The 18,373-nt window shown below is 39.2% G+C and overlaps 1 protein-coding gene across 1 annotated transcript in view; it reads left to right on the top strand.

Annotated features, from left to right (window-relative positions):
* The window catches only part of epha4b (eph receptor A4b), a 317,518-nt gene that overhangs the window by 254,400 nt on the left and 44,745 nt on the right, over nucleotides 1-18,373 (top strand). Inside the window, exon 8 of the mRNA XM_060834906.1 lies at nucleotides 15,543-15,610. Coding sequence (XP_060690889.1) covers nucleotides 15,543-15,610 — 68 coding nt within the window. The remainder of the gene's footprint in view (nucleotides 1-15,542; nucleotides 15,611-18,373) is intronic.

Consider the following 18,373-nt stretch of genomic DNA (forward strand, 5'->3'; position numbering starts at 1 on the left):
CAGGGGACAAAGATTTGAAATAATAGGCAAAAGACTTGGAGAGAAATTGAGGAAACCTTGTTGAAGGTGTGAAACACACTGTCTGAAAGGACAGTACAGGCGGAAACCCTCATTACATTTGTAAAGGATTTGAATGTGCACTTGAAGTGCAATAACCCGCAGAGCTCTTAATCAAGAACTGCAGTGTGGGTTGAATCCGAATGGTTCTTTTCCAGCCAGCACTGACATGAACGACATGTGGCCTCCTTTTGTGCCACATTTTCTAAGAAGTCATAACTTCTGAAACTTAAGCTCAGGTACAGCTGCTTGCCTCTTTCACTGTCACTATGGAATTATCCCATTCTGGAAACAGTGTAGCCATCGACAGAGCAGAGAACAATATTAGTTTGTGCAAATTGACCCAAAATGGACTTTGGATGTCTTCTTCTTTGCTGTGCATCTTCAACTGCAGGCATTTTGGTGCAAAGTTAGCTTCTAGCACCACCAGGATGACTAAATTCCTATTTAGGGAATATATTGAAAAAGTGGCATTCAACACTACAGAGAGAAACTGGGCTTTTTTTTCAACTCAGACAGTTTGAAAGAAGTCCAGGAAACACAAGATCTTCAACAAGCATCCTTACAGCTCCAGGATCTGACAGCAGAGGAGGAGGAAGCCATTCAGCAGATCAGCCTCGCACTGGCTGTTTGAAAGTCCCAATTGTTCACATGACACTGCTTCTTCAGAGCAAGAAACAGAAACCAGCAACAGCTTTTACTTTAAGTTTATGTTTCAAGAGCTGAGGGAGGGTACTGCTCAGAATCAAGTGCTTCTTTTCGATTCCATTAGCAAGTACGGCATCACCAGGTGAAGGGGTTTGTTTTCCACAACCACCCCACTCACCAGCTACTTGTTTTCCTCTCCAGCTACTTGGCTTCACACACACTGTAATATGAAAGCCACTGGTATGAACATTCATTTTAAAAGAGCAGATACACTGAAAGCTTACTTAGTAGTGTGGCAGCTGCAAATGTGTTGCTGGTCAAAGCACAGCAGGTTAGGCAGCATCTCAGGAATAGAGAATTCGACGTTTCGAGCATAAGCCCTTCCATTCCTGATGAAGGGCTTATGCTCGAAACGTCGAATTCTCTATTCCTGAGATGCTGCCTAACCTGCTGTGCTTTGACCAGCAACACATTTGCAGCTGTGATCTCCAGCATCTGCAGACCTCATTTTTTACTTAGTAGTGTGGCAGGTGACTTATTAATTACAAAGGGCTCAAACAAAATGACAACATGGAAAGATGACCACCCAGGTAACTCATCAATCAGAGGAATGAACAACACAAGTTGGCTTTATGAGGAATATTACAGTCCAAGAACTTAATGTTTTAACATTCATGCCAAAAGACATTGCTCATGATATTGAATGTAGCTGTTTAGCATTTACTGCCAGTTATAAAAGGTTCATCATCAATCATGGAATCTAAGAAAATTGTTCTTCCTGTCCCTGGGGTCATGGGGCAGAATCTCTCGTGAAAAATTCATTCTTGGCATGTGGATATCACTAGTGGGGATGGTGTGGATTTCACTAAAATTATCTCAGTTCTTGAAAACCTTCATCTCTGTTCAGCAATTCAAGAGTGAGTCATGAGCAGATAAGTTCTGCCTTTTCCAAATACTTGAAATGGTCATTTTCAACAGAAGCTTTCCATGGTATCATTTAACAGGGGATGCCATTCGGTCCATCCTGCCCAGTCCACCTGTTTGAACGTGTTACCTAATTAGACCCATTCCCCAGTCTTTCCACATGGTCTTCCAGATTGATTTTTTTTTAGGAAATATTGAGTTCTTTACAGACAATTATTGCTGCCAGCACCTTTTAAACAGTGCATTCCAAATTATAATACTTCATTACTTAAAAAAAATCTTCCTCTAGCTCTTTGGTCAAATATCTTAAATTTGTGTTCATTAGTTGCTGATTCACCTTTGCATGGAATCGATTTTTCTTTTTCTTTACTCCAACGAAGGCACTCAATTTTGAAATGGTTTTATAACTTTCTGTTTAACCTTTTGACATGAAGAACAGTTCCTATTTGCGTGATTCCTCAGTTCTGATACATTCTGATAAATCTCCATGTCGAAAGCATTGATCTCCTTTCAAACATATGATGTAAACTGGACTTAATACTCTATTTGAGACATGCCAGCAATTTCTGAAGGTTCAGCATAATTTCCTTGCTTTTTCACTCTCTGCTTCTATCCATAAAGCTCATGAACTAAGCGGTTTCTTTCACCAGCATTGCCCTTCATCTTCACTGGCCTCTCCCTTTACGTGTTTAAAAGTTGTACCATTTAATTTTATATTACCTCTCCTCATTCTTTCTATTAATATGCATAACTTTTGACTTCTGTGCTTTAAAATTTCATCTGCAGTCTGCATACTCATTCCATCAATCTTTATCCTCTTGAAATCTGCAAATATCCACCTCACAATATGCTATGTTTTCAATTTCTTGGCCGTCTGAACCACTTACAAACTTTATACCCATATCGAAGTCAGTAATATGTAAAGCAGCGGTACGATCTTCTGGCAGAGACTTGCCCTTCCACAGCATTTTCTTCTAAACTGAGCTTCTTCAAATCCCAGTGAAACTACGAGAAACTTTTGCCAAACAGATTTGGCAGACTTCCACTCTACACAGACTGCAGTCAGTGAGAGTTTGAGCAGCCAGTTAAAAACTGTGAATGTGAGGAGCTATGTCCTTGAGGGCACAAAGTTTAATGCTTGCAAATAATTTTACTCTCCAAAGGTGATACTGGTTAAGTTACTATGGAAACGGTTGAATATGATACAGATCCAAAGCGGGCAAACTTGCAGACTGGCTGCAGAGCAGGACCCCGGTGGACTGAGTTGGAAGTTAGGAGAGAGTACTCAGTGCGCCCGCATACTCTCCTGAAATGGCACTTTGTATTTTTACAAGTGAAAAACTCAATGGCAGTTAGAATCTTGCTGAATTATAGAAATTATGCTGGTAGCACAAATCATATGACCACACAGCAAAAAATCACAGTAATGAATAAGGAGAAAATCAACAAAATACACTACCCAATGTAGGTAATCTAATGCGACCCTTTCAGCATCAGCACACCAAAAAACTTTACAAAGCAAGAGGTCCAAATGGTAAGGGAGATCAGTATCTAGCAATATACTGGACATTACAAATTCAGTGCATTTTGCACTGACTGTTCCAGCCAGCAAAGATTCTCTCATCTCTTCAGCCTGAGAGGTGGACGCAGGCCAGGTCATGGAGGTGATAGTATGCAAACTCAGTCTTGGAAACAACAAGTCTCTTAAGAAGGGGAAAAAAAATCTCTGGCAGAGAGAGCGCACAGAAAGGAAATCTGGAGGTTTAATTGCTTGTGGCAGCAACCTCCTCTCTTTGCTTGCACGTTGTCTGCAGCACCAGAGTTTCATCTTGGAGGTCAGCACGAGTATAAAAAATGCATGCTTGCTTCTGGTTGTTGATTTCAGTTCCACAAAACATGCATCCATGAATCCTTTACTGAGGTAACCTTCTTTACCTTTGCTCTGAGAGGGTAAAATAAACAATTTGCAGCTTGCAGCTATTCCAGCTACTTAAAATGGTAATTTTCAAGGGATGTGGATGTGGCTGCAAATGCAGCATCTGATTCCCATCCCAAATTGTCCTTGAACTAAATGTCTGCCTAGGCCATTTCAGAGGACAGTTAAGAATTATCTATTTTGCTCTGAGTCTGGACTCACATGTAGGCTAGACTGGGTAACAACAACAGTTTTTCTTTCCTAAAAGGTCAGTTGAGAGCCAGGTGGCTTTTTAAAACACCAATAGCATAGTCACCATTACTGCAACTAGCTTTTAGTTCCAATATTATTTGAATTCAGAGTCTGCCATGCCAGTGTTTGTACCCATGTCTCCATAGCACTAAGCTGGACTGAAGTGCAGGTCTAGTAATATAATCATTGTGTTTTTCAAGTCCAGCTACAGAAAATGCACCATACAGTTTGCACACAGCAAGATATAATGGGGTATAATGGCAAGATAATGTGTTTTTGTCAGTGATGTTTGTTGAGATTTAAACAAAAATATTGGCAAGGATACTAGGTGAAATTTCCTTGCACTTCTTGAAATCCTCCGTAGAGAGCAGGCAGCAAGTTTAATATCCCACTCAGAAAACTCCCTCTGTTCTGGGATGTCAGCTTTTTTTGTCCAACTCTGTGATATAGGGTATCAAAGTAAGTATGCTTCCAACAAACCCTACAGATCATCCATAAATAACACTATAGCAGCAGCAATTTCAATTAGAGAATTGTTCTAATCATACAGACTGGAATCAACAATTTCATCAAATTATATAAATTTAACAGCACAGAAGGCAGCCATCCAACCCATCGTGTCTATATTGCAAACACATCGAAAAACAGCAATTGGTGTGTCACTAGCATGTAACTCTTGGCTCAAGTACCTTCCTTCAAGCAACTACCAAAAATTCTTAAAGTGAAATAACTTTACAGGTGATTAGAAAGTCTGGAGATGCTTTTTGCGTACTTAATAGAAATTCTTCGGAGTTTGGAGCATTTACTTTCAGAAGCCTCACTGATGCTAACATAACCGGGTTCAATTCCCACCTCAGGCGACTGACTGGGTGGAGCTTGTACATTCTCCCTGTATCTGCGTGGGTTTCCTCCCGGTGCTCCGGTTTCCTCCCACAGTCCAAAGATGTGCAGGTCAGGTGAATTGGCCATGCTAAATTGCCCGTAGTGTTATGTGAAGGGGTAAATATGTGGGTCAGTGTGGACTTGTTGGGCCGAAGGGCCTGTTTCCACACTGTAAGTAATCTAAAATGAAAACAAATATAGATTCCTTATCAAGTTACTACAGTCACAAGTACTTGATTATTTCTCAAAATCGCTGCTACAATATAGACGAGGACATTTGATAGTTTGTACAAATGGAGGTGACAGTGTTTCCATTCGGTTACATTGAATCACTGTATCCATCAGCCAAGCTCGTCGCGCTACGTATAAAATTGAAAAGACACAATAGCGTGGGGTCAGAGAACCTCCTTTTAAATTGTGCATATGAACAAGTGAAATAACCTTCAGAATAAAGTTCGATACACAGTGCAGATGGTATCATGAGTGTTGTAAAAATTGACAGCAAACTATTACATAGTGTCAGAACTGAAATGGAAATGAATGGTTTAAAATTGGCCCGGCTATTTGACACCAGAAGGAAATGCACCTTGAAACCTTGTGCAACAGTAACCTGATCAAGAAATGCTAATCAACATATTTTTGCATGTGAGCAATAAATACATACAGTAAATGGGATAAGATGGTGTGAATAAATAAATTATAAGCGTCATTATCGCAGAAGTATATTAAGCATGCATTTGCTGAATACCAGTTTTTAAGTAAGTGCTTAATGCATTTGAAATAGGCCAGTTCTTGTATGGATCTCTTATTTGACCACATCATAAGGAAAATTATATTCATTGTCGCAGATGAACAAATCAGAGCTTAATTAATAATAGAAAATAAAAAATTGAAGTCAAAAGAAAACAAAAGTAAGCACAATAAAAACAACTAAATACATCACAATGCAGTAAAGAATGCAAATGAAACAGCAGTGTAATTGTCATGCAATGACAAAAATTGCATCAATCCATTGAGCAACAGTTCTCAAATCATGTGAAATAATCAGAGGTATAAATATTCAACATCTGGAAAAAGATGTACAAATGGAAGAACAAACTTGCTAATGTGGGAACACAGCCTCAGCAAGTCCACTCTAATTAGGCAAGAAAATGATCAAAATGAAAAGTACTTAGTTTCAGGATTTAAAATGATGTCTCTAAGGCTATAATGAGGCTAGAGATGTGTTTGAGCTTTTAAGATGACTTTATTCATAGCTGTTTATTCATAACCTTACACAGGAGCTTGCTATAGTCAATTTGTACAATGCCAATTTCAACATTGAACAATTTTAAAGTAAAGATGGTCTTGTATGCTGGCCAAAGTCACAAACTGATAGGAGAGTGTAAATAAATGTAAATGTTGCAATAGGGAGCACAACCACCTCTTGAACTTCAAGCATGCTAAAGTTGATAGGCAATAAAAAAGAGTCACAAACTGTAAGTGCCTAAAAATGATGTTGAAATAGGCTGGTGTATTTAAAGACTTGGGACAGACGCAGAAGATTCGGCTGACATGAGACATATGTACAAGAACGGAAGGTGACTAAGAGCAATCATTGCCAAAGTTAACATTTCTAAACTTGATTTAATTAAGAATTCTGTTGAAAAGAGCTCGCTTTCAAAAGTCACAAAACATTTGAGCTCATCAACCTAAGCCACTGAAGATGATGAAAATCTATAAAGTTGGTTGGATTAGATTACATTACAGTGTGGAAACAGGTCCTTCGGCCCAACACGTCCACACCGACCCGCCGAAGCGCAACCCACCCATGCCCCTACATTTACCCCTTACCTAACACTACGGGCAATTTAGCATGGCCAATTCACCTGACCTGCACATCTTTGGACTGTGGGAGGAAACCGGAGCACCGGGAGGAAACCCACGCAGACACGGGGAGAACGTGCAAACTCCACACAGTCAGTCGTCTGAGGCGGGAATTGAACCTGGGTCTCTGGCGCTGTGAGGTAGCAATGCTAACCACCGTGCCACCCACGGTGGTAAGAATTTCTGATCTGGACAGCAATTTTAGCAAACTTGATGATGTGATTGTCAACAACAGGTATGCAAAGCTTAAAGATTAGAAGAGTGACCTAACTCAGTGAAAGTGCACATAGAAACTTGAAAGTCTTTGTGTATTTACACTTCTGCACAATGCCTATTTGGAGTCAAAGAGTTACACAGTGTGAAAACAGACCTTTCAGTCCAAATTAACCACACCAACCAGATATCCTAAGTTAATCTAGTCCCATTTGCCAGCAAAATCCTTCCTATTCATACACCCATCCGGATGCCTTTTAAAATTGTAATTTTACCTGCCTTCACCATTTTCTCTGGCAGCTCACTCCATACATGCACCACCCTCTGCAAGTCCTTCAGACTCCTTTCAAATCTATCCCCTCATTTTAAACCTATGTTGTCTAGTTTTGGACTTCCCTAATCTGGGGAACACACTTTGGGTATTCACCTTATTCATGCCTTTCATAATGTTATAAAACCTCCTCAAGGTCACCCCACAGCCTCCAATGCTCCAGATAAAATAACACCTGCCTAATTATCCTCTCCCTTTAGCTCAAACCCTTCAATTCCAGCAACATCCTTGTAATTTTTTTTTGCATTCTTTCAAGTTTAATGATATCTTTCCTCCAGCAGGGAGATGGGAATTCCAAAAGTAGACTAACCAAAGTACAGTTGCAACATGACCTATTAACTCCTATACTTAGTGCATTGACCATTAAAGACAAGTGTGCTAAACACCTTCTTTGGTATCCATTCATTGTGGATGACTGTCCCATTTTTTAGCATCAATGATGCAAATATTAACAGTAACGTAGGGCTTTTCCATCATAGGGAAATAACAGAACTGCTCAAGCATCGGAAGTGTCACCCCAAACCCAGCACCTCCCATTTTTTGTGCAGTGACTCACATTTCTTGCTTCTGCACTTCTGAGGCAGCTGGTCATTTAGTTCAACAGCTGCCTTCACAAGTTGGATTTTGATAGCCTAGATGTGTGAAACCTGACGTGTGTACAGTAGACCCAGTAGGAGTGAGTTTGAATGTTATGCATTTCTTTGCATAGCCAGGTAAAGCCTTGAATTGAATTGAATTGAATTTATTGTCACGTGTACTGAGGCACAGTGAAAAGCTTTGTCCTGCGAGCAAAACAGGCAGATCCCAGAGTCAAGTAGCATAGATAAGTAAATACTAGGTAAACAGCGACAAAAACAAAAACTCAGGTACAGGCGAATGCTAAGCGTTGTAAGACACAATCTTTTGATGAGAGCTTTGGACACCTTTCAGGATGAATCACAGTAGTGTTATGGTGCATAAGGCAACCTCTTGGCTCATTGTGTCTGCACCAGCTGTCTGAAAAAACATTATGATTTAGTGTCATTCTGACTGCCTTCTCCCTCAAACTCTTGAGCATTTCAGTCATCCAAAGCCCTAACTGCTCTATGGAGCATACATCTCACACACTCGTATCACATTTGCTTCATTTACAAATCATTTTAAATCTCTGCCCTCTCATTTTTACGAGTGGGAACAGTTGCTCCTTATCTGTAATTTAGCCCCATCATGACATTGTAAACTTCTACCAGTTCCCCTCTTAGCTTCCTTCTCTCCAAAGAGACTAGTGTCAATATCTCCAATATGTCCTCATAACTGAAATTTGTTCTTCCTGGAAATATACTTGTGGTTCCCTCCCGTGTTTTCTCTAATGTGTTGAAATCCTTCCTATCGTATGGTGTCCAGAACTGTTCTTGATACTTCAGCTGAGTTCTACCAAGTTCAAAACCTTGTACTCTGTGCTGCTATTAATAAAACTCAAACAATACATATTTTATTAACTGTTCTCTTTGCCTGTACTGCCACTTACAATCATCTGCACAATAACCACCAGACCCCTCTGATCTTGCATCCCCTTTTGAATTGTTATTTTGTACAGTCTGTCCTTGTTCTTCACACTGAAATATACCCACCTCCCACTTCACTGTATTGAACCTCATCTGCAACCTATCCACCCATTCCACCAAACCGTCCATATCTTTTTGAAATTCTATACTACTCTCCTCATAGTTCACAATATTTCCAAGTTTCACATCATCCAGAAAAAAAAATGAATTTGTCACCTGCACCCCAAAATCTAGGTAATCAGTATATTGCAGGAAAACCAAGGGTCTCAATATCAACCTTGGAGAACTTCACAACAAGCCTTCCTCCAGCCTCAAACATATTGAGTAGCCTTGCTCTCTGTTTGCTATCACTCAGCTAATTTTCTATGTCCTGAGAACAGCCCACAGTATATACTGGGTCCATTGGCAATGGTAGATATGAAAGCAAAGAGTGGTTGGAGGAGAAGCTAGGATATGATTTGACATAGGAATTCCTAAGGTTTCTAAACATAAGAATTCTTAACAATATAACAATAGAGTCTACAGTTGTACCTGAACTAATAAGATACTAATAATCACTATTTGTGAATCAAGTAGAATTTGTTGAAAAGATTTTAAAGCTATTTAGTAAATGAACAGTGGTGACCACATACAAATCCCTGATCCTTAAAAGGTCCAGGCAGGATTTCTTGAATGTTGCCAGCACGGGCAATTTTTCTGTCACCTGTGAAGATGTGTAACATTGAACAGTGTCTCAGTATTACTATGGCTTCTCTACGTAAGTCTTCCATGTCAAAGACTTTGCGTTTCCAATTTTTATTGCTAATTCCAAGAATTTCTTATTCTTTATTAGGTAATTGATTAAATTATTTCTTTCTGTCGGTTTAAGAAGGGGGTCACCCATCACCACCCCATCTCAAAGTAGAGTTGCGCAGGCTAAACAAGTTTCCATCCCAACGTTTCTCTAGCTAGGAGCATGACCAAGCTGAAAGACATGAATCTGAGACTAGCAGATGTTTTAAGGGTGTGAAAGAGTGGTGATAAAGTTATCAATGTTAAGTATAAATCATAATCAGTAGCTTGTTGATAGATGAGTAATACTATTGAACAATATGGGAGGCTAGTGCTGCAGGTCATACAATATAGTGTTGAAAGATGCACTCCCTGACTTTGACAATTCCACTTAAGGCCAGTAAACCTTTTACTGTCCTGCAGCCACAGCTTCCAGACTTTCGTTCCTGCTGTTGATAATTCTGTTTGCTGCCAAAGTTTTCACAATGTCAGATCAAAGGTCTCTTGGCCCCCTTTGGATAGGCTATGTTTGTGTTGTCAACCTCCTACGTAGAGGCATCCATTGCAAACAGTGTCAGACTATGTTCTCTTTCCCTCCTGCTCTACCATGATTAACTGTTCTTCCTGGTCATTTTCTTCCTCAGACAATTCGTGCACTTGCAACAGCTGGAATGTAGCTCCCTTTTAAAAAGGATCAATCTAGATTAACGTAGCACAGGCTCCCATATATAAACATGTGTAAAAATAAATGTAAGTATAAACTCAGTCACTATGCTGAGGTGCACAGCCATTCAAAAGTGCTGGTTGCAGGGATGAAATCATAAAAATTAACAAGCCAGACAAAATTGTTGGAAGCATGAATGTGGATTAAATACTCATTGTGCTCCCGCAATGATTTTTATGTCTCAACCAATTTACTGTTTACTGTCTTTTGAATAAAACATGAAACCACACCCCCTTGTGCTGTATTTGATGCACGTAAATGATTTAATGGCAGTATTCCAAGAGTGGGGGGGAGGGGAAATTCCCTCACATGTCCTGGATCTCATGGAATCTAATGCCAAAATACGAAAAAAAGGATTACTTGATCACTAGCTCATTATTTTTATCCCCAAACATTACAAAAGTAAATGCTCTCCACAAGTTGGTGAGAGAGCATTTTGGGATCTCCTGTGGTTGTGGAATGTATTACATAAAGGAGTTATTTATTTATATTCAGTATGTCTGAAATGGGTTTCTCCAAAGTCCTTTGTGTAATTCATCCTTATCCCGCAATTTCAGAAAGAACCGTCTCCGATTCGGCAGTGAATATTCTGCTCCTAGCAATGGGCAGAGTAAAAAATAAAGAAAGCATTAGGAATGGACTGGCAGCATTTTCTGCTACATTATTTACTCCCTTCCAGCTGTCTCAATCTGGCTGCATTATTTACTTACTCCTAGTTGACAACATGGCAGATGGGTGTGTGGAAAAAAATAATGAAGGGGTGATGGCTTAGCCAAGATTTTGAAGTAATTGGCAGAATTTAAGTTAGTGTACATAGGGATTTAATCTCTCCTAGTTGCCCACCAGTTAACATATTGTGCAAGCACTATTTAAAATGTTATCAGTGCATTTATTTGAAACAAATTAATGGCTATTTTGAAAGTAGTCCACAAAGAAATTTCATAAATATGATACAGAGTGTATTGCCAGAAAGACAATTTCGCAATTTGCAGTATAGATCTCCTGGGATGAGGAATTGATTGAAATTGAAGTACTTCGTATTAATGAGTTAATGATTTTCAATTTTACTGTAGAAGATTAACAAAGTAAAGGATCTTACATATCCCAATGTGTCACAATGCAGTTATCAGAAACTTCAAAATCCTAAATATCTTTCATTCGTTGACAATGTCCTGCAGCAATGTGACATTATCTTACCCACCTTGCGACCCAAAAGCAGTCTTTGTCGTCATCTCAATGACAAAATAAGCATAGCTTTGAGCTATCTTCCTCAATACCTTTACAAAATCTGTATTACAGTGCAAAGGGTGGATGGAAATACATTGAAGTGAATTGATATTTATTCATTCACAAGTAACAGAATTTCATTTTGTTGAAGAAAACTTGTCAAACAATACCTGAAATTATACTGTGGCTTCATTTAAGGGCTGATTTGGTAACTTTCACATTAATGCATTGTAAAGAGACAGCTCATTCTGAAGTGTGTTGATGACACTATTGGGGAGATTGGTTTTTATCAGAGCTGAATTCAATTGAAGCTAATGCATACATACACATGGGCTAGAGAAATAATACAATCACATTGGGTAATGACTACTGATATTTGATTTCCTGACACTGCAGGGTTGAATGAATCTTCCTTGCCTGTTCTTCTGATAATGTTACCCATGCTCGCTATCTATAAAAAACACTTAAAACCTTAATAGAATTGAGAAAAGTAATGCTTTAGCTCCTGCTTATTCAGATATGGCATTCTTCAAGTTGAGTAAGGTTTGGAATGATAATGAGAACACAGACCTGTGCAAATTTTCAATGGAAGGCTGTAAAAGGATACTTCCAAACACATTCTGGTACTCTATTGGATAACAGCAAGGATGCAATAATTGACCTCAGTGCATTTTTATCCAGGAGAGGAAGGAAACCAACCAGTGATCACCCACCTGGGTATAGGAGGGTACAGGAATTAGCAGTGGGTTGGTTCTTCTGGATTCTACCTGGGCCACCCCAGTTGAGATATGCTGTTACATAGATTGCAAAACACAGGCACTGGCAGAGAATTGCCTATCCGCTACATCTATTAAACCAAATTCATCACCTGAGGGAAATAAGGACTGGAGTGGGCCAAATGGCAAAGTGAGTCTATTTCACTATACAACAAGTTAAAACTGAACTTGTACATCGATTCCACTTTCCCACCCTGTTCTCATACATTCAAAAATTCCTTTAGTGTTTGAAACTCAATCAATCTTTGTCTTGAATGTACTCAAAGACTGAGGATCTGTAGCTTTCTGGAGTCAGAAATTCTAAAATGAAAACAATGACTCTCTTAACTGAAGAGATTTCTCCTCATTTCAGTCCTAAAAAAGTTGACCCCTTATTTTGATTTCATGCCCTCTAATCCCGAACCTTCTAGTTTTCCAGAATTTTAAGCATTGCAATAAGATCACATATCATTCTTCTGGACTCCAATGTAAAGGCTAAAATCGGCCTGATAAACACTGGGAGCATTTTTGGACTTTGTGCTTTCTACTAACATAACAAGCTTAGCAATTTTTGTTTAAAAAAGTGTATCTGCCAGTTCTTAATTATCTATATAATTTTACCTGATTCCACTTCAAAGAGATCAATTTACTACGGTCATTCTCCTCATTCTGGTGTGATTGTATTGGTTTTTAAACTCTATTAATGTTTCTTGCTCACTTACTCTCATAATACTTTTTTTCTTATTTATCTTGGTCACCCCTCACCAATTTTTACAACCCTGCAAAACTCAGGTTTACTACCACTTGTTGAAAATGTGGTAAACCTCTTCTATTAATTTGATGCCATCATAAAGTGCTTGAATTGGCCATGGTTCTACCATTTTCCCAAAATTTTATTTTTCCCTAAAAGAAATTTATGGAACTAGAGTATCATGAACAATTTCTTTAAACTTTTGACAGTTAGCTTCTGTTGTGTACTTTGATTTGTCAATCTACCACAACCAGTTTATCTTTACAGCTCATTGAAGTGGTTTTGTACAAAACTTAATCATTTCACTCCTAAATTCAATGTAGAATCCTCCCATATTATGATCGCTCTTCCCCAGAGCATTTCCTACTCTAAGATCATGAAAATACAATGGTAGATATGAACTAGCCTATACCCTAATTGTTTCAATATATGGCCCTTGCTAGATCTGAAATTCATTTCATGAACTCTTCCACCAGAATAGAATAGAATCCTTACAGTGTGGAAGCAGGCCATTTGGCCAACAAGTCCACACCGACCCTCCAAAGAGTAATCTAACCAACCCATTCCCCACTACTCTCCATTTACCCCTGACTAATGTACCTAACCTACACATCCCTGAACACTTTGGGCAATTTCCCATGGCCAACTCACCTAACCTGCACATCTTTGAACTGTGGGAGGAAACCTGAGCAGCCGGAGGAAACCCTCGCAGATACGGGGAGAATGTGCAAACTCCACGCAGGTTGTCGCATGAGGCTGAAATCGAACTCGGGCCCCTGGTGCAGTGAGGTAGCAGTGCTAACCACTGAGCCATTGTGCCGCCCCTTACTTTTGCAAATTTCATTTAAAAATTTAAAGTGTCCCAGGATTTGCAATAATATTGTTGTATTCTCCTCCGCTTTATTGCTGCACACTCTCATGAACAGCAGTTACTGTTAGCAAGCATGCAACCTGTGCCTTCCAGAGTTTTCTGTCCTTTATTAATTCCTAACTACACCCACATGGATTCAACATCTTATTAGGCTAAGATTTGTTCTCATGCCTGTCTGTACCCCATATCTTATTTCCAGGACTACCCGACTGTCATGTCCAATTTGCCTAACTTTTTTGGAAGTCAACAACGTTGGAATATTTAGTTCTTGGTCACCTTGCCATATCTCACAGTGACAAGTTCAGAGCAATTTGTGTCTTTAATGTATCCACTTCATTGCAAATGCTTTATGTATTCATGTACAACTTTAATTTTAATTTGTTAATGTTTTAATCCTGTGATGTTTGATGCTAATGTACCATTGTCCTGATACAATTATCTAGATTTCACCAAAATCACTGCTCTATTCTGCATATTTAACATTTTCCATCAACATTATAATTTTAATCGGAATCTGAACCCTACTTCTTTCCTTTTAGATCAAAGCCTTATATAAAACCATGTCTATTCAATCCATCAGGACATTGATCCCAATGTGGTTGGAGTCATATATGTTTTCAAAGAATACTGTAGTTCCTTCTTTGCTCAGTGCTTGTGCCATTGCTTTGTGACTTCTAACTAGCCTTTCCACACTTGACTTTCAGCAATGTATTTAAACTCTAATCTGTTTGCACCTATTCAAATTTGCACATACTTTGGTTATTATTGCAGAGATTATCACCTTTTAAGGTTCTGCTTTTAAGTTTGTACCTGAACGTTATCAAAATCCTTCAGTAGAATCTTATTTTTTGTTTTGCCAATGTCATTGATTCCTATGTGGACCACAACAGTGAGATCTTCCTCTTCCTTCTCCAAGTACGAAACAATGGAGATGTCTCCACCCTGAAAATGGAAAGGCAGCGTATCCTTCAGATCCCTCATTCACAGTCACAGAGAACAGCATCTATCTTACTGACTATAGTTTCCGTTATAATTACCACATTTCTTATCAGTTTCTGGCCTCTCATCTCTTGGTGCTATGGTCAATTTGCCCAAATACCTCGCAGTCTTCATTTTTATTGACACTAGTAGCAACAAGTCAGTACTTGTTGGACAATGGCAAAGGATCCTCCATCATTGCATTTCACATCTAATTTCTACCAGGGTTATAGTTGCAGCCACCTGACCTTAACCATTAACTACATAAAATATACCTAACATAAGGGTTGTAACTTCCCCAGTCCATAAAGGGCCAGGTAATTCTCACTGTCCTGAATGCACATGAATATTTGTACCCGGATCAACAAATCTGAGCTTCAGTTCCTGAACATGCAAAAATTGCAGATTGTGTAATAAACTTCTAGAAGCAGTTGGTACAGCACACCTCCTGCAATGCTCTCTATCAAACCTTATTCTGTATACTTAATTCACTAGTCTTACACAATTGGCTCACCTGGTTTATTTTTAGTTTGTATTAACCAATTGATTTATTCAGCTTATGTAAACAATTTAGCAAAATAATATCCATGAAGGTCCTAGATTGTACAATTTAAACTTACTTACAGGTAATCAAATTCAGCTTGCTCTAAGGTTTTCTGCTTTTTGACAAACACTGGTAAAATACTGGAAAAATGGAAAATACTTAGTGCATTAAACTTGTACATTCTACTGAGTGTGTTTGCTGTACAGCCAATTAACATGGCAATCTTTGCTTATCCTCTGTATTTGCTCCTTCTGTCACTAAACAATGTCCTCTTGCATTTGTTCCGAAGGCACTGTGGCTACATCAAAGCGAAGCAGGACCCAGATGAGGAAAAAATGCAGTTCCATCATGGTCAAGGTAAGATTATAATAGTTAGTTCAAATGAGGTCATACTTTGTCTGATCACAATACATAAGAACTGATCCAATTGAAGTCATAAAGTCAGAGATGTGCAGCACAGAAACAGACCCTTAGGACCAACTTGTCTGTGCAGACAAGAAATGCTAACCTAATCTAATCCCATTTGCTAGAACTTGGCCCATATCCCTCTAAACCTTTCCTATTCATATACCTATCCAGATGCCTTTTAAATGTTGTAATTGTACCAGCCTTCACTACTTCCTCTGGCAGCTCATTCCATACACGCACAATCCTCTGCATAAAAAAATTGCCGCTTAGATGTCTTTTAAATCTTTCCCCTCTCACATAAAACTATGCCCTCTAGTTCTGGCTCCCACACCCCAGGGAAGAGACTTTGTTTATCTTATTCATTCCACTAATGATTTTAAAACCTCTAGAAAGTCACCCCTCTGACGATCTTGGGAAAACAGCCCCAGCCTGTTCAGCCTCTCCCAGTAGCTCAAATCCTCCAAACCGAGCAACATCCTTGTAAATCTTTTCTGAACCCTTTCAAATTTCACAATATCCTTCCAATAGGAAGGAAACCAGAATTGCACACAATATTCCAAAAGTGGCCGAACCAATGTCCTGTCCAGCTGCAACATGAGCTCTCAATTCCTAAACTCAATACTCTGACCAATAAAGGAAAGCATACCAAATGTGTTCTTCACTATCCTATCTACCTGTGTGTGTACTTTCAAGGAACTATGAACCTGCACTCCAAGGTCTCTTTGTTCAGCAAACTCCCTAGGACCTTACCATGAAGTGAGGTCTGATGCTCTGATTTGCTTTTCCAAAATGCAGCACCCCACATTTATCTAAATTAAATTCCATCTGCCACTCCTCAGCCCATTGGCCCATCTGATCAAGATCCCATTGTAATCTGAGGTAACCTTCTTTGCTGTCCACAACACCTCCAATTTTGGTGTGTGCAAACTTACTAACTATACCTCCTATGTACACATCCAAATCATTTATATAAAATGATGAAAAGCAGTGGACCCAGCACCGATCCTTGTGGCACTCCAATGGTCACAGGCCTCCAGTCTGAAAAACAACCCTCCACCACCACCCTCTGTCTTCTACCTTTGAGCCAGTTCTGTATCCAAATGGCTAGTTCTCCCTATATTCCATGAAATCTAGCCTTGCTAACCAGTCTCATGAGGAACCTTATCAAATGCCTTACTAAAGTCCATATAGATCACATCTACTGCTCTGCCCTCATCAATCCTCTTTGTTACTTCTTCAAAAAGCTCAAATCAAGTTTGTGAGACATGATTTCCCGTACACAAAGCCATGTTGACTATCCCTAATCAGTCCTTGCCTTTCCAAACACACACAAATCCTGTCCCTTAGGATTCCCTCCAACAACTTGCCCACCACCGATATCAGGTTCACTGATCTGTAGTTCCCTGGCTTGTCCTTACCAGCCTTCTTAAATAGGGGCAACACGTTAGTCAACCTCCAGTCTTCTGGCACCTCACCTGTGACTATCAGCGATACAAATATCTCAGTATGGGGCCCAACAGTCACTTCCCTAGCTTCCCACTGAGTTCGAGGGTACACCTGATCAGGTCCTGAGGATATATCCACTTTTATTTGTTTCACAAAATCCAACACTTCTTCCTTTGAAATATGGACATTTTTCAAATGTCACCATCTATTTCCCCACATTCTATATCTTCAATATCCTTCTCCACAGTAAACACTGATGCAAAATACTTGTTTTGTATCTTCCCCATCTCCTGCGGCTCCACATAAAGGCCGCCTTGCTGATCTTTGAGGGACCCTATTCTGCCCCTAGTTATCCTTTTGTCCTTAAGTGTATTTATAAAAACCCTTTGGATTCTCTTAACCTTATTTGCCAAAGCTATTTCATGTCCCCTTTCTGCGCTCCTGATTTCCCTCTTAAGTGTACTCCGAATGCCTGTATACTCTAAGGATTCATTTGATCTCTCCTGTCTATATCTGACATTTGCTATCTTCATTTTGTTAACCAAAACACCAATTTATCTCATCATCCCAGCTTTTCCTATACTTATTAGCCTTTCCTTTCACCCTAATAGGAATACACTGTCTCTAGACTCTCGTTATTTCATTTCTGAAGGCTTCCCATTTTCCAGCTGTCTCTTCACTTGCGAACCTCTGCTCCAATCAGCTTTTGAAAGTTCTTGCTAATACCATCAAAATTAGCCTTCTTCCAATGTAGAACTTCAACTTTTAGATCTGGTCTATCCTTTTCCATTACTATTTTAAAACTAATAGAATTAAGTTTTGGCTCCAAAGCGCTCCCCCACTGATACTTCATTCACCTGCCCTGCCTTATTTCCCAAGTTTTGCACCTTCTCTAGTCAGAACATCCACATACTTGGTCAGGGTGTGAATCCAATTTAATGGTCAAGTCATAAAGGCTAGAATTTTTCTTGACTTTTCCTTCTTTTGTCAATCATCATTTGACTATGACAGGTTTTTATTTTAAGTGAAGAATTGACTTACTAGTTTATTGTGAATTTAACAGCTTTGCCTGTGAAATTCACACACAAGGTTTCTTTTATGATATTGTTAAAAAGAGACTTTTGTATATTTCATATCCCTGGTACTTAACAACCTAAAAAAATAAAAAAATCCTTGCACCCTCAGATCCACATGCATTCAACAGCTCACACACAGAACGTACTGAGTGTAGGGATAGGTTAGGTAGATTAAAATGTCTAAAACATC

Source organism: Hemiscyllium ocellatum, chromosome 13, assembly GCF_020745735.1.
Source record: "Hemiscyllium ocellatum isolate sHemOce1 chromosome 13, sHemOce1.pat.X.cur, whole genome shotgun sequence".
NCBI lineage: Eukaryota > Metazoa > Chordata > Chondrichthyes > Orectolobiformes > Hemiscylliidae > Hemiscyllium > Hemiscyllium ocellatum.